Raw genomic sequence first — 21,463 nt, 5'->3', positions numbered from 1 at the left:
TCCACCGGGCTGACGAGGACGGCTGCACGATCCGGCATCGACATGAAACACACTTTCTGCACATCGCTTCCCGAATCTTCCGTTGAGCTTGATACAAGTGGGAAAGGAGGGGGTACAGGCAGTATACAGGTCACGAGGGGTTCAGTTCCCGAGGAAAGTCCCCATGCATCAGAGGAGTGAGGTGCTGCTGGACTGCTCGCAGGACATGCCGCCGCCCAGGAGCTCGTCCAGGGTCGCCAGCATGCGCCCAGAGTGGGCAGGCGTGACTTGCGTCGGCGTGGCAGCCACCGTCGAGGCCTCGCTCCCTTTCCAGCTGCCAAAGCTGTCCCCTGCCAGGTCCAGGCCCGGGGTCGCAGGTGCGCGGGGACCGCCGCGGCCGCCGGCCTGGGCGCCCTCGGGGGCAGCGCCCAGTGAGAAGCGTGCGGGCCACGCCCTGGGCTCATTCATTCCCTTCTTGCCCCGCCCCGCCGCAAATGGCGAGGTCGGCGGCGGCGGCGAGAGGCGGAACACGCCCGTGAGGTCCACGCAGCTCCGGCCGGGGCTGGTGCCGCGCGGCGGCCCCGGCTCCGGCTCGTCTCCGCTCGGCGCGCATGGCGCCCGGCGCGTGTGCAGGGGCACGGCGGCTGCCGTGGTGGCAAAGGTCGACAGTGCCTCGCTCAGGCTGCTGTCCAGCACCACGCCAGCCCCCACCTCCGGCTCGATGCATAGGGAGGCCGGCGGGACGGCGGGCGGGGACACGTCAATCAGCGACCTCATGCTGGGGGTGCCGGAAGGCGGCTGGGGCATGGACGGGTGCTGTCGGCCCTCGGCAACGAGCAGCACGGTTCCAGGATCGAGCTCCTCGCCGTCGGTGTTGGGATTCGCAGCCTCGCCCCCTCTACCCCGATCCGGCCCCAGCCCCGCCGCCTCAGATTCCTGCGGGCTCGGCTCCGCCGTACTAGGGGCCGAGGGCGTGGCACCACCCCGCCCCGCCACGCCGCGCGGCGACTCGGCACCGCCCTTCCCACCCACGCGCCGCACTGCCTGGGCCACGGTCTCGCTGCCGTTGAGCTCTGCCAGGACGGCCAGCTGGCGGGGGGTCCAGGGCCGCGTCAGGCCCAGCGTCAGCATCTCCTGCAGCTCCTCCAGCGGCAAGCGCGGGACGTCCTTCTTCAGGTAGTCCACCGCCGCCTCGATGTCCTCCACCTCCAGCAGCAGCGGCGCGGCGGCGCGCATGACGGCCAGCGCCACCTGGTGAGGTGGGGATGGTAGGAGGGAGGGTGGTGGGTGGGTGTCTGGGCAAGGGTTTCCCAAGGGTATCAAGCAAGTGTGGGCGCCACGTCGCCTCAGCTTGGAGGGGGCTTTGGTGGTGAGCGTCGGGGACATGGCGCGGGGATGAAGTCGGGTGTGGCAAGGTGCGCGTGTCACAGAAACACCTCCAAGGAGGACCGGGTCAGCTCAGACCCTCGCCGACCTCGCTCCCACGGAGGACCATCCGCCCCCTCCTCCCCCAAAATGAAAACAAGCAGACAAAGACCGTGCACCTTCATGATGGGTGCCGCATAGCAGTCGGTGACCACCAGGTCCATGATCCTGGCAGCAAAGGGGAGCGGGAAGTCGGAGGCGAAGCAGGTGAGGAACCAGCTGGAGGCGTAGAGGACGGGGAGGACGGAGTGGGCCTCCAGATGCGCCGCCAGGCGGGGGGGGAGCAGCCTGCCCATTTGCCACAGTCGGACCTGCGGGGGGTCGGAGGGGCGATTTGGGTTGCTGAGCTGCCGTGTCACACTGGGGGCCATCGACCCGCCTCGTTGGAGAGCTGGTGGTGCATTTCAGTAAAATCCTGGGTCCCTGGGCAACATGCTGGTGATAACTGGGCAGGCTGACCCATCCAAGCCAGGACTTGAGCCTCCACCCTGCCACCCCAGACCTGGAGCATGCTCATGTCCGGCTTGTAGCAGTCGCGCAGCCCACGGCCGTGCATGATGAGCCAGAACACGCCAAACGCGCCGGCCTCCGACGGGACATACGACAGGATGAGGCCTGCGACAAAGTTCATCCCCTGGGTGTAGCCGATGCTGGGGTCCGCCACCGCATACGCCTTGAGGACGCGGAACAGGGCCCGCTGCCCCGGTGGAGTGGACAGCCTATGCTCGATGGACAGGGCAGGGATCTCAGGGCATACACACCAGGGTAAAGAAAATTGGTGGAGGAGCTTGGCGATCCCAGACCCGCCATGTTCCCCAAGGGATTCACAGGACTCTCCATCCCTGGGCACAAACAAGCACAGCGAGGCGCGCACACCCCGGGCGCCTACCTCCAATGGCCTGGGTAGGTGCGGTGGAGGTCCTTCTCGATCTCCGACTGGACGGAGGAAGGCAGGCTCTGTGCGAGGGCCAGCATGGTCACGGATGGGGCGTTAGGGTTTGGTGGAACAATACAAAATCGGGTACCCTGCCAGGCCCGGCCCCCGCGTACCCGTGACACCAGGTGCGCAAACTCCTCACAGGCCTGCACCGCCTCCCGATCCCGATGCATCTGCGAGAGCCAGAGCTCAGCCCGCATCCGGGCTGGGACGCTGTTGAAGACCGTGCGCCCACACTGGAGATCGACCAGCTCATCGCAGCCATTGATATTCTCGGGTGTGTTGTCTGCCCCCAGGACATACTGGAATGCGTCTTGGCCGAGCTTCTGCACAAATGCCAGAGCCATGGCTCGGGCCTCCTACAGGACCCCGTCCAGAAGGTCGAGTCGGCACCTTCCACGCATGGTGGGACCCAAATGGTCTCGATAGCCTTCGATTTTTATTCACCAGCAAAGCCTCTCTCGAACACCGTGCACAGGCTTCATGACACCAGTTTTCTCGTGGGGTGCATATGCTCGACCGGTAGAAGGGAGGAATACCATGCCCCGTCTGTCCCTGGGTCCCCCTCCCTCACCGTCAAAGTCCAGGCGCCGGGCCCCAAGCGGCACAGCTCCCCGGTTCTTCAGCCAGCTCTCCCCGCCCCCCCTCCTCACCAGATTGGTGACTTTCAGGCCCGTGGCCCGTTTGTCTCCGTCTTTGATCCGCCAGAATGCGTGAGGTCATCAGTATCCACATCGGCCAGGTCCGTCCCGGTTGATGGGCTGGGGTGTCACCTTCCGCCCTATCCACTCTATATATTGTTGTTGACTTCCTCACTGATGTCGTGACATTCCATTCGACACTCTTCATATTCCCGTGGTCATACTCGGTAGCTCGCCTTCCACCTGTACTGCGCCCCAGTTCAAATTTGTGTGCGTGCCCAGGCATGTACACGGTCCCCTTTCGCTGTTATGTTCCATACCATCTGCTGGCAGGCCCGGGCCATGGTGTCCGGGCCATGACTCGGCAGTCCGGCGCAACACGGCCCGTGATCCAGCCCCGTGCTTCCCCTTCCGCAGGCCGGCATCCAGGTCGGTAACGCCTGCTGGGAGCTCTACTGCCTCGAGCACGGGTGAGGAGAAGTGTTCCGGGCCGACGATCGCCGACCGACACTGCCGTCCGGTGGGCGGCCCTGCTCGCACCCCTACCCGCCCAGCTGAGCCCACCCGAGTCCCCCTTTCGCCCCCCACCCGCCATGCGCAGCATCCAGCCCGACGGCCAGGTCCCCTCCGACCGCACCTTCGGCGCCACGGACGATGCCTTCAATACCTTTTTCTCCGAGACGGGTGCCGGCAAGCACGTGCCGCGCTGCGTCTTCGTGGACCTGGAGCCCACGGTGATCGACGAGGTGCGCACCGGCACCTACCGCCAGCTGTTCCACCCCGAGCAGCTGATCAGCGGCAAGGAGGACGCCGCCAACAACTTTGCGCGCGGCCACTACACCATTGGCAAGGAGATCGTGGACATCTGCCTGGACCGCATCCGCAAACTGGCCGACAACTGCACGGGCCTGCAGGGCTTCCTGGTGTTCAACGCCGTGGGCGGCGGCACCGGCTCCGGTCTGGGCTCCCTCCTGCTGGAGCGCCTGTCGGTGGACTACGGCAAGAAGTCCAAGCTGGGCTTCACCGTCTACCCCTCGCCCCAGGTGGGGTGGGTGCAAGGGAGAGGGGAGGTGGAGATGGTCGGCGGAGGACGTGCCTTGCCTCAACGCTTGTCCGCTCACAGTCTACATCACTCGCCAGAACGTCTGATTCCCCTTTCCACCCCACAGGTGTCCACCGCGGTGGTGGAGCCGTACAACAGCGTGCTGTCCACCCACAGCCTGCTGGAGCACACCGACGTGGCGGTGATGCTGGACAACGAGGCGGTGTACGACATCTGCCGCCGGTCGCTGGACATCGAGCGCCCGACCTACACCAACCTGAACCGCCTGATCGCGCAGGTCATCTCCTCGCTCACCGCCTCGCTGCGCTTCGACGGTGCGCTGAACGTGGACATCACCGAGTTCCAGACCAACCTGGTGCCCTACCCGCGCATCCACTTCATGCTCTCCTCCTACGCCCCCGTCATCTCTGCGGAGAAGGCCTACCATGAGCAGCTGTCGGTGGCGGAGATCACCAACTCCGCCTTTGAGCCCGCCTCCATGATGGCCAAGTGCGACCCGCGCCACGGCAAGTACATGGCCTGCTGCCTCATGTACCGCGGCGACGTGGTGCCGAAGGACGTGAACGCGGCAGTGGCCACGGTGAAGACCAAGCGCACCATCCAGTTCGTCGACTGGTGCCCCACCGGGTTCAAGTGCGGCATCAACTACCAGCCGCCCACCGTCGTCCCCGGCGGCGACCTGGCCAAGGTCCAGCGCGCGGTGTGCATGATCTCCAACTCCACCGCCATCGCAGAGGTGTTCTCGCGCCTGGACCACAAGTTCGACCTCATGTACGCCAAGCGCGCCTTTGTGCACTGGTACGTGGGCGAGGGCATGGAGGAGGGCGAGTTCAGCGAGGCGCGCGAGGACCTGGCCGCGCTGGAGAAGGACTACGAGGAGGTCGGGGCCGAGTCGGCTGACGCCGACGACGACGAGGGCGACGAGTACTAGGGGGTTTGCGGGGGAAGAGAGGCAACGATGCGGGGAGCGGTGAGATCCCCCCCGGTCTCCTGGTCTCAACAACCACCCCCCTGACGCATGACTGCTGGTTGTAAGATACCACGCCATTGATGAACAGGGGGGCGCACACGCATGGGAGGCAGGGCACGAGCTTGCAGGCGTGCTCGCACGCAGACAGCATCACGTTCCTCGCTGGCGGGCGTGCCACGCCACGACGTCGGCGTAGGGCAGGGCGCCGCCGAAGACGTCCAGCGCGCTGCCCACCGTGATGTGCACGCGGCCCTTTCCAGCCGCCGCCACGCGATCAAGGTCGGCCTGGCCATGGGTGTTTGAGGGAGGGCGGGGGGGGGGTGGAGGTGAAGCCGGCCCTATGTCGACGGGGCCACGCGGCAGAGCCCCTGGACATGACCACCATGGTCGCAGCCATGCAGCCCACCCACCAGGGTGCGGGCGCCGCCGGCGTAGGTGCAGGGGATGGGCGACAGCGCGCCCAGCAGGCCCACCAGCTCCTCGTCGATGCCCAGCTGCTTGCCCTCCACATCCACGCCGTGCACCAGGAACTCCGCGCAGCGCGCGCCCAGCTGGCGCAGCGTGGCCTCACTGAGGAAAGGAGGAATGGAGAGCGACTTGGGGTGGGGAGCGGGGGGTCGTGGAGCACTCCGCCAAACATGCAGGGGAACTGTACTCGAGGGTCCTCCATGAAATTCAGGGCTTCCTGGCCCTGGAGCAGTGGTCAGACCTGGTCACCCTCCTTGCGGCCCTCTCCCTCCAGACTCACGTCACGGCAAGGTCACTGAAGCGCTGCCAGCGGTCAGTGACAACGTAGTACTGGCCGTCGTCCTTTTTCCTGCAGCTCAGGTCTAGCACCAGGCGGTCGCTGCCAACAGCCTCGACCTGAAGCAGAGAGGGCATGCGGAGGAGGTGAGGGGTGCATTGCGCCTCCGTCGACGAACATCCCATTTGGTGCTGCCGTCTGCGCTAGCCATCGTCCGCGCAGTCTGCCACCAGGAAGGCAGACCTTGATGACACGCCCGCCCCGCCCCCCCCCCCCCCCCCAAACCTCAAACGCAACCACCCACCAGGCCGGCCAGGCGTCGCTCATTCAGCCTGCCCTCCTGGAAGACATAAGAGGTCACAATCACGTGGCTGGCCCCAGCCATCAAGTAGCGTGCAGCGTTCTCCGCGGTGACCCCGCCGCCCAGTTGGAGGCCACCTGGGTAGGCCTGCAGCGCCTCGATGGCCGCCCGCTCGTTGGCTTCGCTGGCGCCCAGCATGATGACATGGCCGCCAGTGAGGTTGTCGCGCGCAAAGAGCTCAGCAAACCAGGACGACGGCTGGGTGGCCACGAAGTTGGTCTTCAGCTCGGAAGCGGCGCTGCAGGGTGGCATTGATGGAGAAAGGGGGGGTCTAATGGAGGTCTGCAAAGTCTTGGGAAGGTACCTGTGTGAGATCCGCATGCACTCGTACAGCATCGCTTGTCCATTATAAGACGAATACATAGAATCCAAAAGACGGAGTTCAGACTCTCACCCTTCACCGTCCTTGAGGGAGGAGCCCACGATCTGCTTGACGGAACCCTGCAGCCGTGTACACGGAGGGTTGGCTAGCAAACCAGTGCTCAGAATCACAATGCTGCATAGGATGCCCATTCGCACCCCCCCGCTCACATCGTGGATGTCAATGCATGGTCTGAACTGGGTTCCACTAGCCGTGATGTGGCTGCATCGAGGCCGCGCTTGACATCGCACTGGGACCTTGGAGGTAAAGGGACGGTCGGCAGGAGAAAGTCGGGTACCTGCACACAGCGCTGCCCCAGTGGATTTCATTCTTACTCTAGAACCATGCTGAGTATCTCCATATTTGCATGCGTGCACTTGGCTGGTGATGGGAGAGGTTGGGAACGACAAGGGCCTGCAACCTGCTGTGGTCCGTGTTCCGGTGTGGGCGCGAGTTCGTATTATATCATGCGAGCCCTTTCCACCGTAGCTTGTAGAGGAGCCCTTGAGACCAAGAGTACTGCGTTTTATATGAGAACCAGCTTACAGATGTAAAATTTTGAACCTTTGAGCGGACCAGCTCTCGCTGGCCAGGCCTCGCCATGCCGGCCAAGGCCAAACGCAACTCGAGCAACCAACTTGAGAGCCTGGCCACACCCAAGAAGCCCATCAAGCCCGGTGCATACGGTTTGAGACAGGATGGCTCTGTGCTGCACGCCACGCTGCCTCCTGGGAAGGTGAGGCACGAAGCATGGATGCTCCTTGTGTAGGTGCAGGCTAGCAAGGTACGCTAGTGCAGGGTGGCGTTCGCAATGACATCATCAAATATTCCTACTCTTCCCACCTCCACGACAGCCCCTCGTGTTCCTCGGGGAGGCTGTGCTCCATGTCATGCGAGGCAGGGCGCTCTTCAATGGGTGAGGGGGTCAAGAATGTGCATGTGCGGGTGCCTAATGTACTCTTCTGACCCCCGCTATGTCCGTCACCTTCACTGTGAACCTTTGTGTGTCTTAAAGCGGCAATCAATTCAATTCTCTGATCAGCATGCATCCATATCGGCACACATACCCACAGTGCGACCCTCGGCTCAGGCAGCGTCTGCTCGATCGCTGCGGATGCAGTGAACAGCGGCCCGCTCCTCATCAGCCAGGCGGCCGAGGGCAATCACTTTCCCTTTGCGCCCACGGCGTCCGTCCTCTACCTGCAGCTGCGACCCCTGCCCGCAGAGCAGCGGCTGAGCGGGGGCTTGGGGTCGACCACTGCTGCGCGCATGGCGGACGATGTCGGCTACCAAGCCTGGCTGCACAACGACCCCTCCGCGCCCGGCTGCCTTGCCACCCCCGACATCTGGTCGCAGGCGGTGGAGGAGATGGCGGGCCTGGCCTACCCTGGGGCCGTGTACGCCGTGGTGGGCTCCAAGAAGGTGGGGAAATCCACGCTGGGCAGGCTGCTGGTCAATGAGCTGCTGAGCACGCACAGTAGCGTGGCCTACCTGGAAACAGGCGAGTTGTGATGCATGGATGTGGAATGAATGGAGGGGAGAATGCATGAACACGGTGACTCCCAGACAAGGCCCACCGTGTCAGGAGGGCTCACCGTTTCAGTCCCCTGAGGTGGCCTGGATGCTCTCACTCCACACATCGCACAAGGTGTCACAACAACCAACGAACTCAGCCTGGATCAGCGCATCCACGCACGCAGACTGCGGCCAGCCGGAGTTCGGCCCGCCCGGCCTGGTGTCGCTGAGCCTCGTGTCCCGTCCCCTGACGGGCCCGCCCTTCCTGCACCCGGCCCACCCCCCGCTGGCCTCCTACTTCGTGGGAGACGTGTCCCCCGCCAGCCACCCCCAGCGCTACGCGGCCTGCGTGGCGGCGCTGCGCGCCGCGCTCGGCGCGCTGGCCCCCGACGCGCCGCTGCTGGTCAACACCCATGGCTGGACGCGCGGCGCGGGGCTGGAGGCGCTGCGCGATCTGCTCGCCGCCGCGCGCCCGGCCTGCGTCGCCCACGTCTCCTGCGGCGACCCGCGCCGGGACCTCCCCCCCGGCGCGTGGTGGGCGGAGGAGGGCGCCCCGGACGCCGCGCACGCCCCGCCGCTGCAGCCCCGGATCTGGCTGCTGCCGCCGTTGCGCGGGCCCGGCGCTGTCGGGCCCGCCTCCCCCGCCGCGCCGCGACCGGGCGGCGAGGACCCCGGGGGTGCCGCGCCGCGCCCCGGCGCGGCGGCCGTGGACCTGCGCGGCGCGCAGTGGGCCTCCTTCGCCCGCCGCTGTGCGGCCGCCATGGGCCAGGGCGGGGCCCTGGCCCATGGCGCGGCGCCGGGCGACGCGCTCGCCGCGGCCGTGCCGTACGAGGCGGCCTGGGACGACCTGCGCCTGGAGTCCCTCTTCACGCGGCCCCTCGCCGCCGACCAGGCTGCGCGCGCACTGAACTGCAGCGTGGTCGGGCTGTGCTGCAGCGGGGCGCCTCCTGGTGGCGGCGGGGGGGGGGGCGAGGCGGATGGGGGTTGCAGAGCCGCAGGAACGGATGGCGATGGCTCGGAGGGCGCCCGGGCGCAGTGTGCATCACGAGAAGACGCAGTGCCGCTGCTTGCCGAGGCTGCAGTACGAGCACCGAGAGCCCCCCGCACCCTGCTGGGGCCGCGCTGCCTGGGCGTCGGCATCGTCCGGGCCGTGGACGGCGAGCGGCGGCGGGTGCTGCTGCTCGCCCCCCTGCCGCCCGCTGAGCTGGCGGGGGTGGACACCCTGCAGCTGGGGCGGCTGGAGCTGCCGGGGCCGCTGCTGCAGACACCCGGCGCCCGGGCCCCCTACATGTCCGTGCACTGCCTGCCCACCCTGGGCACGGGGGCGGGCGCCATCCGGAGCCGGAACAACCTGGCCCGGGCGCGGCAGGCGGACCGGGGCGACTGACCGACGAGTGAATGCAGGCCTGGCACTGACTGACTCTGACCCCGACGCGGCGTTGCATAGCGTACATGCACGGTACACGCCCTGTGAAAGGGAAAACAGCGCCGATGGGGGGTGCAGCGCAGGCAGCAGCAGGGTGCACCAGAGTGTACGCCCTCGTTTCGTTCGTGCGTGGCCCACGCTCCTTCGCTGGCACGCCCCGCCCGCAAGCCATCGAGAGCGCTGAAGAGTACAGGGGTTGGTCCCCAATGACTGTTGGTGCGTCCTCGGTACGCTCCCACCCTCCGAGAGACGATCACGCGTTTGCTGGGTCCCTCGAGCCCACAGGCTCGCCCGCCACTCTCACTCCCCGGGCCGGGGCACCGCCTCCCAGTCGGAGGGGGTGTTGGAGGTGTCGGAGTCCCAGTCCGGGGCCACGCCGTGGCCGCTGCTCCCCGTCTGCGTCCCCGGCGCATCCCCCCGTGGCCTGTTGTCCGCCTGCCCCGCAAAGAGGTCGTAGAAGAAAGCCTGCAGGGCGGGCCAGTACTCCCGCCGGGCGACGATGTAGGCGTCCATGTGCGTCGCCTGCGGGAAGGTGAGCATGCGCCACGGCGTCCTGCCGTGCAGGGCGTACAGGCGCTGCATCTGGGACGGCGGCAGCATCTCGTCCTGCGGCGGCCGGGTGGAAAGAGGAAATGGACGTGAGGGTTTTCCGCTGCACGTCCAGGGCCATGAGCCTCAGGGTTTTGCACGAGGCTGGTTGCGGCTGCAAGGACGCGTAAAGCCCATGCATGGGTTCCTTCCATCGCGCGCGACGGGGGGGGGGGGTGGCTTGCGAGGACAGTGAGACCCTACTGGGACCCCAGGTTCGACCCCGCCCCGACACCGCACCCTCAGAGAGGACAGGAACAGGATGGGGGTGCCCGTGAGGTGCTTTGCTGCGCTGACGTTGTCCCACCTGCTCCTGAGCAGCCAGTTGGCACACCTGCACGGAGTGCCATGGGTATTGTGATGTGATGGGAATAGCGACGCATCTTGTGAATGCTGGGATCTGCCCACGCTCTGACGTCATGCGAGCAGGGCAGTCCATCGACCTCAGAACCCAGTACATGCATGCTCGCGTCCCTCACCGATTGGGCCCAATGAGGAAGCCCAGGAACGGGATCTTGAGCGGGACGATGTCCTCCAGGGAGGTGAATGTGTTTTCGATGATCAGGCCCGCGATCTGAGACATTGGTGATGACATACTGAGTCCAGCAAGAGTATGGAAACGCAGCAAAGTTCACGCCGACCATGGGATCAACCCCGCCTCTATTCCCAGACCCCAGGCAGCGTACCTTGACGGTGGTGGCGGCTGCAGCGTGGAGGGCCACTGCGCCGCCGATGGACCTCCCAAACACAACCAGCTTGGCGGGGTCAACGTCGGCCCGGGCAGCCACGTGCTGCAGCGCCACCTCGGCGTCCATCTGGAAGCCGCGCTGACTGGGCGCGCCGCCGCTCTCGCCGTACCCGCGGTACCCCAGGATGAAGACGTTGACCTGCAGCAGGTCGGCCAGGGGACCTAGGAAGTGCAGCCTGTGGGGAGAGGGGCAGGGTGGCAGAGTGTGGTGGGAGGTGGGCAGGGTGGCAGAGTGTGGTGTGAGGTGGGCAGGGTGGCAGAGTGTGGTGGGAGATGGGCAGGGGGCATAACTTGGACACCGAAGGTTGAGACCATGGAGGTGTTGACGTCCTCAGACAAGGAGTTGGGTCCCCCTTGGGAACAGGTGGGCATGCAAAAAAACCCACATCCCCAACTTAACCCCTATTCCCTCCCCTCACCGGTACGACATGTTCCCCGCGTTCTCCTGGAAGAACACGACCGTGGGTCGCCGGCGGCGCTGCTCCGGGGTCAAACCCTTGAGCCACATGAACCAGGCGTGCAGCCGCACGCCATCTGGGACCGAGAGCCACACGTCCTCATGCTCCAGTCCAAACTCGGCTGGGAAGAACTGGTAGGCAGCAGGCATGCCAGGCAGGCGCGGGACGTATATCTGTGGTATGAGATGGAGCAGGAGGGCGTTATGAAGGGAAGGGGGCAACGAGGGCGGCCGTTCCGGCTCGACAGCACCTCCCATGGCCAGGGCACCCCTCACCAGCTTCTCCTGGAAGTAGACGAGGGCAGCAAGCAGCGCGAGCGTGACGCCCGCCCCCTGGATGGATACATTGGAACAAATGAAAAATTGCAGGTTTTGTATGGCATCTAGATCGCGTGCTTGCCTGCCAGCACTCACCATGCTACCAACTTTGAGGGCCCACCCTGCCCAGTCGAAAGCCATTGTGATCGTCTCGTGCGAGGATAAACAAGTCCCCAAAGGTGATTATCAGGGCGTGAGCAGCATATTTATGTTCCCTTTCCCGATATTGGACCTTGAGATCGCTCTGATTGTGCATGGCCTTGCGGGCATTCGTCGTCCCACCGACATGGACGTGGGTCGGAACCCCTGGAGAGCATGCCCAGCACGGTCGCACCCCTGCGGCCAATTTGAAGGACAGGTGTGGGCCCCCCTCGCTGCACCCAGCCCGCTCGACTGACCATTCATGCAAGCCCTAATCCATGCGAGATACACACAACAGCTTCTACCATTGGAGCTGGAGGCTGTGCATGACATGGGAAGTGTGCCCTTGCTAAATGCCTCCTCTGTCGAAACCTGACGGAGGAATCCCCTTCGCCGAGCATCCACACCAGTTTGACTCCGGCGTGCCGTGACATATCCACATAATGGCGGATCCAAGGGTGCAGGCCGCGTTTCAGGAGCACATGCAGCGCCTGCTGAACCCCGTCGTGCTTCAGATTCAGTGTGGGAGCTGCCATAAAAACGTCGACAGTGCGTGCGGGAGAGGGGTTGATGGCGCTGAGATCCTCGTGCCAGCATGGGGCTTGTGTCGTGTCTAGAGAAGCCCCTTGCTGTTGCCTAGGAAGCCCTGTCTCCGGAGGAACACCCAGCACCCGCACCCCCACCTCCCAGTCTTGGTGGGGAAGCTGTTGGTGGTGCTGGCAGACAAGGAGTATGTCTGCCCCCACTGCTCCACAAGTCAGCGACTGGATATAGACCTCGAGCGCGAAAAGGATGTGCGCTTCCGGGCCACGCGCATTGTGTACAGTTCGCGGCTCGAGTTTTCGAGGTTGCAGGTGTGGACGGGGTGCTCCCCGGGACAGGCGCAGGGGCCTGAGGCCTGTGGGAATGGGGCGCGGGCGTGGGGAGACAAGGCCTGTTGGATCGGCTGCTGCCGACAGACGTTGTGCGGTGCCCACCTGTGCGATGTGTCAGCCCCCACTCCATGCTACAGGAGGCTCTGCGAAAACACGCCCAAGCTCAGGCCGCGGGAGCCCAGGCAAATGGAAGTCAGGCAGGTGCACCCACCCCAGCCGAGGCCGGGCCTGCCAGGGCTCAGCCCACCGTACCTCCAGCTGTCCTCCAGCAGGTACCATGCCTCTGGGCGTGCAGTCGGGGTCCGGCTGTCCATGGGCTCCCTGGGTGCCAGTCAGCAGAGCATGAGGCCGCGATGTTGGTCGATGTCCCACTCTGTGGACTCCTGCCCACGCCATCCCAGTGGCCGCTCACCCTTGCCAGGCTGTCCCGGGTGCCCAGGAAAGGCAGGAGAAGGAGGAGGATGTCGAGCTTGAGGATGTCGGTCACCACGCCGAGGATGGGGAGGTCTTCGAGGTGGGAAGTAGGTTTGTGTGCCAGGATTTCTGGCGGTGCACGCTTGTGGTGGCGGGTTCCACCCTCCCCTTCTGGGCTCCATCTTCGTTATTTACCAGCCCTCAGAGGGCTGGCGATCCTGGATTCATGAGTGCTGACGAGGCGCAACCCTTGCTGCTGCCCCCGCACGACGCCGCTCGCAGCTTGGCATGAACCCTTTTCGCCAACCCCCCCCCCCGCGCAGACCTACCAGCCGGCCAAGCTCCCCTACGGCTTCCCCCACCCCGACCCAGTGGTGGAGACGTCCTCTCTGTCCGCAGTGCCACCGCCTGACGTCAAATACAGCCTCGGCGCCCATCCAGAGCTGGTGGACGCGGGGGTGCTCTCGGCGCTGCAGCTGGAGAGCGTGGTGTATGCCTGCCAGCGCCACGAGCAGGTCATTCTTCCTTTTTTGTGTGGGGGCGAAGGAATTAGGGGAAAGAGGAAACCCGGTCCTGGCAACTAGGGATGGGCATATCTGCATGTGACGGTGGGAGGCTGGGGAAGGGGTTACCATGAAACACGATGATGGGGTGCATGCCTTTGTCCTGTGGCCGCATGGCACCCCCCCCCCCCGCCCAAAGCATACAGCATCCATCCATCCTCGTAGCACCGCGCCCCACGCCGCACTTCCATGCTCCATCCCTCTCTCCCCTCCCCCCTCGCAGCTGTTGCCCGACGGCTCCCGCTGCGGTTTCTTCATCGGGGACGGCGCGGGGGTGGGCAAGGGCCGGACCATCGCCGGGCTGATCCTGGAGAACTGGCGGCGCGGCCGGCGGCGCCACCTCTGGCTGACCATTGGGCCGGACCTTCGGGTGGACGCGCGGCGGGACCTCGACGACGTTGGAGGTCGGTGTGCACTTGGGCCTGGCTCCCGCCTGGCGTGGAGGGTGATGGGGAGGAGGGGCAATGGGGTCGGCATGGGCCGGAGGGAGCCGCCTGCAGTCTTGTTTGGGACCAGCTGGGCATTCACCTACGCACATTCACCTCCCACACCAACCGGCAGCCACCGAGATTCCTCTGCACTCGCTGAACAAGCTGCCCTACGGCAAGCTGGACTCCAAGCGCATCGGCATCAAGGAGGGTGTTGTGTTCCTGACCTATGCCTCTCTCGTCTCCCAGTCTGACAAGGTGAACCTGCAGGGCCAAGGGCATAGGCTTCCTGATATGCCGTTTCTTGACTCCTGTGTGGGGCTAGAGTCGAGGTCAAAGGTGCTGCATGGATGATGCAGGGCCAGCCAAGGTCGCCAGCAGTTGTGGCGAGCCGATGGATGAGGCCATGCCACGCCCGATGACATGCCAGCCCCTCACCCTCAAGCTCTCGCGCCCATGACGCAGCTTCAATCGCGGTACAAGCAGCTGGTGGAGTGGTGCGGGAAGGACTTCGACGGCCTCATCCTGTTTGACGAGAGTGAGTGTGTGGGGAGGCGGCTTGGGCAGGGGTAAAGATGTGCTGCCGGGGCTGGAGATGGGCTAGGCAGTGTGAAGGTTTCACGGGGGCATGGCCGTCGAGGCGCCAGGCAGAGGAGCACAAGCTCGGCCCTTGCCTGCCACGGAGCATTTGCCCAGGCCCATGCGCATACTCCCGCCCCGGCCTCCTGCTCGCCCTCAGGTCACAAGGCCAAGAACCTGGTGCCAGAAGCAGGGACGCGCGCCACCAAGGTGGGCCTTCAAGTGAGCAACCTGCAGGCTGCTCTGCCGCTGGCGAGAGTGGTGTACTGCTCGGCCACTGGAGCCTCCGAACCACGCAACATGGGGTGAGTGGGTGGTTGGGTGGAGAGGTGGTGCTTGGAGTGCAATGGGTTGAGGGCCTCCACCGCCTTCCTGACGTCTGCCGCTGGCCAACCTAATTCCCTTTCTGAGCGAGTAGCAGTCACGCCGGCATCGAGCACCCTCGGCCATCCCTTGCCATGTAGGTACATGGTCCGGCTGGGACTGTGGGGTCTGGGCGGCTCTGCCTTCCCCACCTTTGCCAAGTTTCTGGAGGCCGTGCAGGTGGGTGCGAGAACCGCAGGGTCTGAATTTGAAGGGTTTGTGTTATGACCAGGGCTCTGCGGTTGAAGGGGCCAACACCCGGGTTGGCCTGCATACCTTTGGGATCCCCTTCAGACCCTTGGCCCCAGGTCCTCGGGGCGCTCCGGGCTCCCATTCCCTCCACCAGTGCTCGCTGTGTTCAAGCCCCTTCCTCTCCCAACTTCCCAATAATAACAAACAAACTCCCCTCCTTCACACACACAGGGCAAGGGGACCCAGGCGGCCAACATGGCCACCCTGGAGCTCGTCGCCATGGACATGAAGGCGCAGGGCATGTACGTCTCGCGCACGCTCTCCTACGCCGGCTCCGAGTTCCTCACCGTGACGGTGCCCTTGGAGGAGCCCGTGGCCTCGCAGTACGCTGATGCTGCTCGCATGTGGCTGGAGCTGTACCGGGAGTTCATGTATGCGGAGGAGCAGGTGCGGCCTCTCCATGTTTTTGGAAGAGGGGGGAGGAGGAGGGTATTGCCATTGCAGAAGGGACACGCTGCAGTACAGGTCTGGCACTCATCATCCGAGCAGTCGAAACCGGGGCCCCCTTCACCCCACGCGTGCGCAGCTGGAAGCGCTCGGGCCCACGGGACTGGCCAAGGTGGACACGAAGAAGGGGTCGGGCCTGCAGGACGCACGCACACTGCGCCTGCGTGCCTTCTGGGGCTCCCACCAGCGCTTCTTTCGCTACATGTGCATGGCTGCCAAGGTGAGCGACGCAAGTGGCTTTGAGGGAGGATGGGGAAGGCCAGGCGAGACACTGTAGGGTCCTGCCGGCAGGGCTCGCGTGCTTGAAGCACCGGCATCCCGAGAAGTAAGCCTGGGAACCCCGCGGCCCCAAACGAGACCCGCTTTCCCCCTCGCTGCCACGCGCCGCAGGTCCCTGCCGTCGTGCGCATGTCCAAGGCGGCGGTGGAGGAGGGCAAGTGCATCGTCATCGGGCTGCAGTCCACGGGGGAGGCCCGCACCAATGACGTGGTGGCGGAGAAGGGAGACGAGCTCGATGACTTTGTGTCAGGTGTGTTTGGCGAAAGAGGGGAGTAGGGCGTGTGGCGTGCCGCTCCCCGACGGGTAGAGTGGGTATAGGGGCCTGGCCATCCACGCGACTCTCTTAGGGCAACTCGAGGGTGCTTGGCTCCCCATGGAGATGCATATTCAATCCCTCTATTTCCATGCGCACAACCCTCTTTGATCCTCCCTCCTTGCTGCCTACCATGCTCTCCCTCCCCAACCCCAGCTGCATCACCCTTTCCTGCCACCCGATTTTCCTCTTTCGCGCTTTCCAGGCCCCAAGGAGCTGCTCTCGCGGCTCGTTACAGAGTACTACCCCATGCCAGCCAGCCCCGCGCTGTGGGACCAGGAGGACGGTGCGTCGCAGCTGATGATCATAGAACTAAGGGAGCGCGAGGGTGGGTGATGCTTGCATGGCCCGTCTGCCCCTCAGGCTCTTCACTGCACCAGTCCTCCCTCACCCAACGCAGAATCGGACCTGGGATCCGACGAGGAGTACCACGGCCGGAGCGCCAGCGAGGGCCTCCAGCGCTCCGCGACGGAGGGCAGGGAGATGGTGGGGCGGACCGCCAAGGCCAAGCCGGTGAGGTACAAGGAGTTTGGCGAGGACGAGGGCGTGCACTCTGAAACATCCATCTCTGAGGAGGACAGCGACTCGGAGGAGGATGGCTCGGACTCGAGCGATGTGCTGTCGTCTTCCCTGTCCTCCCTGATGGAGGGCGAGCCGTCGCAGCCGCCCAGCAAGCGTCCGCGCAGGGTGAGGGGATATGGTGCCGGCGGTTGTGTGAGTGGGGTGACCTGGCAAGCAGGATGCTTGCCTCCTGGCCAGTCGGCGTCTGGGTAGGGTGTCGACGTGTGGGTGGAGGGGTCTCCTGCTCACCCTGCACGTGTCTGGCAGGTCACCAGACGCCCTGTAAGCAGCATGTGCTCCCTGGATGATGACCGATATCGTCCTTCAACTGATGGCCACCCCTCGGACCCACTGTCGCTACAGTCATCCGTCTCGGAGGCCTCCGTCTCGGGCAAGGACTCTGGTGACGGTAAAACTGAGAACACCTCCGGAGAGGAGGAGGAGGAGAGTGAGGAGAGTGAGGCCGAGATCGGTCTCGAGTCCGACTCTGAGAGCTCCAAGCAGGGCGTCAGTGAGGAAGACAGCAAAGAAACCCCTGAGGCAGCAGCCAAGGTGCTGGGCGGGGTGTGGGTGTTTGCCCTGGCTGGCAATTGGGGACCTAAAGTCCTTGGTCAAACTTATTCATGCCATCATATGCTTGAGGGGCACCAGGCACTGCTGCCTCCTTCCACTTGGCGCTCGTGCCAATCCGCTCCTGCGTCGGCATGTGGCCCCCGCCCATGCATGGCCGACACAGGAGATTCCCACCGAAAGGCCCCCCTTCTTCTTGCTTCGCTCTGTAGAGGCAGGAACAGGCGGCGCTGGCCATCCTGCGCCGGGAAAAGTTTGCCGCCGCCCACGCTACGGCACTGGAACGGCGCGAGTCCATCCTGGCGGCTGTGGGGAACCTGGGCCTCCCCAACAACCCCCTGGACGTGCTGATCGACGAGCTGGGGGGGCCGGAGAAGGTGGCGGAGATGACGGGGAGAAAGGGTCGCCTTGTGCGCTCTAAGTCGTCTCGCACGGTCACGTACGAGGCGCGTAACGCCTCGGGCGTCGAGAAGGGTGCGCAGGAGTATTGCTGTCTGGATGTGGTGGCCTCCCTGTGTGGCAGGGAGTGTCTGCCAGGGCTGAAGTGCAGTGGACGCTGGGGTCGGCAGGGCTGAAGTGCAGAGAGACATGGGCCTGGGTGGCCCAGGCTTTCTGTGATGGAAAGGTGCAAGCCCCTGGTCCCATGTGTCGTTTCGAGTACACATCCTGACTTTCCCTCCTTGGGATGATGGGAATCTCAAACAACCCCTCCCCTCCTTTCCTGCAGGCGCCACGCTAGAGATGATCAACATCCATGAGCGCCAGTCCTTCATGGCCGGGGAGAAGCTGGTGGCCATCATCAGCGAGGCCGCCTCCGCCGGCATCTCCCTGCACGCCGACCGGCGTGCAGGGAATCAGCGCCGGCGCGTGCACCTCACCCTGGAGCTGCCCTGGTCGGCGGACAAGGCCATCCAGCAGTTTGGGCGCAGCCACCGCGCCAACCAGGCCTCGGGGCCGGAGTACAAGCTGGTGGTCACGCCCCTGGGCGGGGAGGCGCGCTTTGCCGCCGCCGTGTCGCGCCGCCTGGAGACCCTGGGTGCCCTGACCCAGGTGTGAAGAGGGTGCTGTGTCTCGGGTGGGGGGGGCCCGAGTGCGTCACAGGGGACAGGAAAACCTTACGTATATGTTCTCAGGCAAGTGCAGTCCATGGGAGAGGCGGTCACGACAGGCGTACATGGGGTGCTTGCCTGGGGTTCCCACGCAGGAGGGGCACATGAATTTCAGATGGTGTGGCCTGGCGGTGCCGCGCCCATCGCCAGCCAACCCACTTCCAGCCACCCTTTCCCTCCCCCTTCCACCTACAGGGCGACCGCAAGGCCGGCCCCGGGAACCTGGGGTTCAACTACGAGTCGCGCGCCGGGCAGCAGGCACTGAGGACCATGTACAGCGTCATCCTGCAGCAGTCACACAAGCCCGACCTGCTCCCCGAGACCTGCCGGGAAGGTGGGTGCCAGGGCGGGGTGCGAGCCGGGGACGTGGGCTGGTGACGGCGGCAGGTCATCGTTGCGGGACCTACCGGTGCGCTCCCCTTTTGGGGGGCAGCCTGCCTGCCATGCACTGCGTGGTCGGGGGGTGCTGGCGGGGAGTGGATCCAGGTGGGCCTGTGCCCTGCGGCGGGAGCTCCTCATGGTTGGGCTCTGCATGCATGCGCCATCAGGAGGCGTCCACCGTGGGGCAACTCCACGTGCCCCTCTCCCGCTTGCCCTCGGCCCATTCTCGAGTGCAGCCGCTCTCGTCGACTCCCCTCCCACCCATCTCCTCACACTCCCCAGCCCACCCCACCCTGTGTGCCGCACCAGGCCCCGACGGCGAGCCCCCCGCGGTACCTGCGGAGCACTACCTCGGCAGGCTGCGGGCGTACCTGCTGGCGGTGGGCATCCTGCGACTGGGTCCCTTCCGTTCATCCGGGCCCGGTAAATCTCCGGCCCAGGAGGAGCACCCGCTGTCCTCTGCCATCCAGAACTTCCTGGCATCTGACATTGGCGTGCCCCGCAGGCTGGGCCAGATCGAGGAGAGGGACCGCTCTGACGTGCCCCGCTTCCTCAACCGCCTGCTGGGTCTGGCCCCGGTCCAGCAGCGCCAACTGTTTGACATGTTCCAGGCGGCACTGGAGCTGCACGTGCGGGAGCAAGGCCGGGCGGGGACGCTGGACGTGGGCACGCAGACGCTAAGCGCCACGCGCGTGCGGCTAGAGCCCGACCCGGTCCAGCTGTTCAGGGTGAGAGGTGGGGTTCTAGTGTGCAGAGCTCAAGGGGGGGGGGGTTTGTGACAGGTACTTTGACTCTGGCGTGCCGCCGTGGTTGCCACATGGGGGACGACAAATGAGACCGGCCTGTGTGACGCATGGAGCCAGCGCGCATCGTCAGAGCACGGCCTCAGCAACACACGATCGAGCACACCGGGTCCCCATTGTTGCAGGATGAGGCCAGTGGGGCGACGGCCTTGCTGCACACTGTGCATTTAGATCGTGGCATGAGCTGGGAGGCCGCCGAGCGCATGCTGGCCGCACACAAGGGCGGCGAGGATGGCACCTCGCCCGGAGCGCCAGACCCGCGCTCGCCGGCCAGGGTGGATGCAGGGGCTCCCGCCGTGCCATCGGGGCCGCAGAGGGCCGTGTCACCAAGGGAGCAAGCCGGCGCGAGACCCAGGCAGCCAGTGGCCGGCGCCAGCCCCGGCTGCAGGGCTGCACGGGCGGGCACTGGCGCGAGCCGCCGTGGCGAGGATGCGAGCGAAAGCCCCACAAACGCGGCGAGCAATGGTGAGCCAGAGTGTGGAATGGGGGAGCTTGCCGTGTTGGCCTGTGATGGCTGGCATAACGAGCTTCGGGTGCGGGACTTGCCAAGGGAGTCTCGGGCTGGATCTGCAGCTGCGCGCCCCATCACACAGGTGCCATGCCCCCTCTTCTCTCAGGGGCAAGCGCATCGGCAGCAGTGCACGCCATGGGCGAGAGCGGCTACTACCAGTCCGGCCACCCGGGGTCAAAAGGGGGCGTGCACGTCATGCTCGCGCTGCGCATGCACGGCGCCTTCCCCGCCGCCTTCAAGATCGTCAGGCCCACAATCGGCAGGCTGGCCCAGCCCTTGGCACTCTCGGTGAGCGTGCTGGGCGGGTGGGGGCGGCTGCAAGCCTTCCACAGGCTGTCCAGCGCTGGCGGCGAAGATTGAATGAGGGAATGTCTGGAGCCAATACAGGCAGGGGAAGGCTGCCAATGATCTCGGGTGACCCCTGGATCAGGTGCAAGTCTCAACACATCACACGCGCGCTTCGACCGACTAGCCCACCCGCCCCCTCCCCAGGACCTGCGATTCAAGCATGAGCCACTCTCTGCGAAGGCCGCCAGGACCCTGTGGCTCAAGGCGTTTGTGGCAGCTAGCCAGGCTTCAGAGAATCGAGAGGCGCTGCGCTTCCGCAGGGCCCACGTGGTGACGGGGTCGGTGCTGCGCTGCTGGCGACCCATGCAGGACGCCCTCGGCAAAGACCAGGACTCCGTGCGCCGACTGAGGCTGGTGCGGGTGTCCACCACCGACGACCCCCCAGAGCGCATCGTGGGGATGCTGGTTCCCGAGCAGCAGCTGGAAAAGTTGATGACGACCATGGCGCCCGGCGTCAAGCTCAGCGATGCAGCGGCACACCCCTGGGCGGAAGAGGCGGCGGGGGAGGACGTCTCCCCTGACGACGAGGATGAGGAGATGGCAAGGGCGTGATGCTGGACCTGGCTCCAGTGGTCTGTGAACCCCGGCTGGACAAGACGGGTCAACCAAAGGACCCCTCGGGCCCCCCCACGTGCCCGGCTCCCGCGCCTTCACGGGCTTCGTTGTGCATTCTCGGATGGTGCTCAACCGCTCCAGCCCCGCCCTACGAGGTTATCAGTGCGATATGCAGGCATGCTGCCGAACATCTAGCTTGAGCAGGGGGCAAGAATCGGGATCTGCTTTTGGACCTGGAGCGAGGGGAGCAGAATGTCGCAGGGCCCAGGCGGGAAGGAACCCTCCCAGCGGCAGGCTGAGATCGAGGCAGCGGCCGAGGCCACTGCGGTGGCTGTGCATCGATTCTTGGTGGAGATTAATCGGGCCGTCGGAACGTTGCGAGAGGATCTGGACGTCGCCACCGAATGTGCGGTCGCTGGGAGGAGGTTAGGGGGTGG

The 21,463-nt window shown here is 65.3% G+C and overlaps 6 protein-coding genes across 6 annotated transcripts; 3 read left to right on the top strand and 3 right to left on the bottom strand.

Moving 5' to 3' along the window:
* Positions 1–168: 168 nt before the first annotated feature.
* F751_0543 (TBC1 domain family member 1) lies at positions 169–2,688 on the bottom strand (the record flags this gene model as incomplete). Its single annotated transcript, XM_011400110.1, has 6 exons — positions 169–322; positions 431–1,230; positions 1,524–1,715; positions 1,907–2,123; positions 2,294–2,361; positions 2,455–2,688. 6 exons carry the CDS (start codon positions 2,686–2,688, stop codon positions 169–171), a joined length of 1,665 nt encoding a protein of 554 aa, XP_011398412.1.
* A 362-nt stretch (positions 2,689–3,050) lies between these two features.
* F751_0542 (Tubulin alpha chain) lies at positions 3,051–4,976 on the top strand (the record flags this gene model as incomplete). The annotated part of the gene is made up of 5 exons (XM_011400109.1): positions 3,051–3,083; positions 3,400–3,452; positions 3,584–3,728; positions 3,897–4,025; positions 4,152–4,976. 5 exons carry the CDS (start codon positions 3,051–3,053, stop codon positions 4,974–4,976), a joined length of 1,185 nt encoding a protein of 394 aa, XP_011398411.1.
* Positions 4,977–5,165: 189 nt separating this feature from the next.
* F751_0541 (1-(5-phosphoribosyl)-5-[(5-phosphoribosylamino)methylideneamino] imidazole-4-carboxamide isomerase, chloroplastic) lies at positions 5,166–6,634 on the bottom strand (the record flags this gene model as incomplete). The annotated part of the gene is made up of 5 exons (XM_011400108.1): positions 5,166–5,300; positions 5,426–5,585; positions 5,764–5,879; positions 6,065–6,359; positions 6,516–6,634. The coding sequence occupies 5 exons, from the start codon at positions 6,632–6,634 to the stop codon at positions 5,166–5,168; spliced, it is 825 nt and encodes a 274-aa protein (XP_011398410.1).
* Positions 6,635–7,083: 449 nt separating this feature from the next.
* F751_0540 (Polynucleotide 5'-hydroxyl-kinase nol9) lies at positions 7,084–9,384 on the top strand (the record flags this gene model as incomplete). Its single annotated transcript, XM_011400107.1, has 5 exons — positions 7,084–7,218; positions 7,337–7,398; positions 7,556–7,959; positions 8,183–8,478; positions 8,767–9,384. 5 exons carry the CDS (start codon positions 7,084–7,086, stop codon positions 9,382–9,384), a joined length of 1,515 nt encoding a protein of 504 aa, XP_011398409.1.
* A 339-nt stretch (positions 9,385–9,723) lies between these two features.
* F751_0539 (Protein bem46) lies at positions 9,724–11,633 on the bottom strand (the record flags this gene model as incomplete). Its single annotated transcript, XM_011400106.1, has 6 exons — positions 9,724–10,029; positions 10,252–10,345; positions 10,491–10,585; positions 10,698–10,935; positions 11,179–11,390; positions 11,493–11,633. The coding sequence occupies 6 exons, from the start codon at positions 11,631–11,633 to the stop codon at positions 9,724–9,726; spliced, it is 1,086 nt and encodes a 361-aa protein (XP_011398408.1).
* Positions 11,634–12,118: 485 nt separating this feature from the next.
* On the top strand, positions 12,119–21,023 carry F751_0538 (Strawberry notch-like protein 1; the record flags this gene model as incomplete). The annotated part of the gene is made up of 22 exons (XM_011400105.1): positions 12,119–12,197; positions 12,366–12,529; positions 12,972–13,064; positions 13,288–13,479; positions 13,751–13,931; positions 14,089–14,213; positions 14,421–14,493; positions 14,695–14,839; positions 14,999–15,077; positions 15,321–15,536; positions 15,676–15,816; positions 15,987–16,125; positions 16,394–16,474; positions 16,589–16,875; positions 17,113–17,352; positions 17,532–17,793; positions 18,047–18,369; positions 18,624–18,762; positions 19,119–19,537; positions 19,738–20,077; positions 20,230–20,411; positions 20,616–21,023. The coding sequence occupies 22 exons, from the start codon at positions 12,119–12,121 to the stop codon at positions 21,021–21,023; spliced, it is 4,308 nt and encodes a 1,435-aa protein (XP_011398407.1).
* Positions 21,024–21,463: the final 440 nt, after the last annotated feature.

Source organism: Auxenochlorella protothecoides, assembly GCF_000733215.1.
Source record: "Auxenochlorella protothecoides strain 0710 unplaced genomic scaffold scaffold108, whole genome shotgun sequence".
NCBI classification, from domain to species: Eukaryota; Viridiplantae; Chlorophyta; class Trebouxiophyceae; order Chlorellales; family Chlorellaceae; genus Auxenochlorella; species Auxenochlorella protothecoides.
This window is presented reverse-complemented; position numbering and strand designations above follow the sequence as displayed.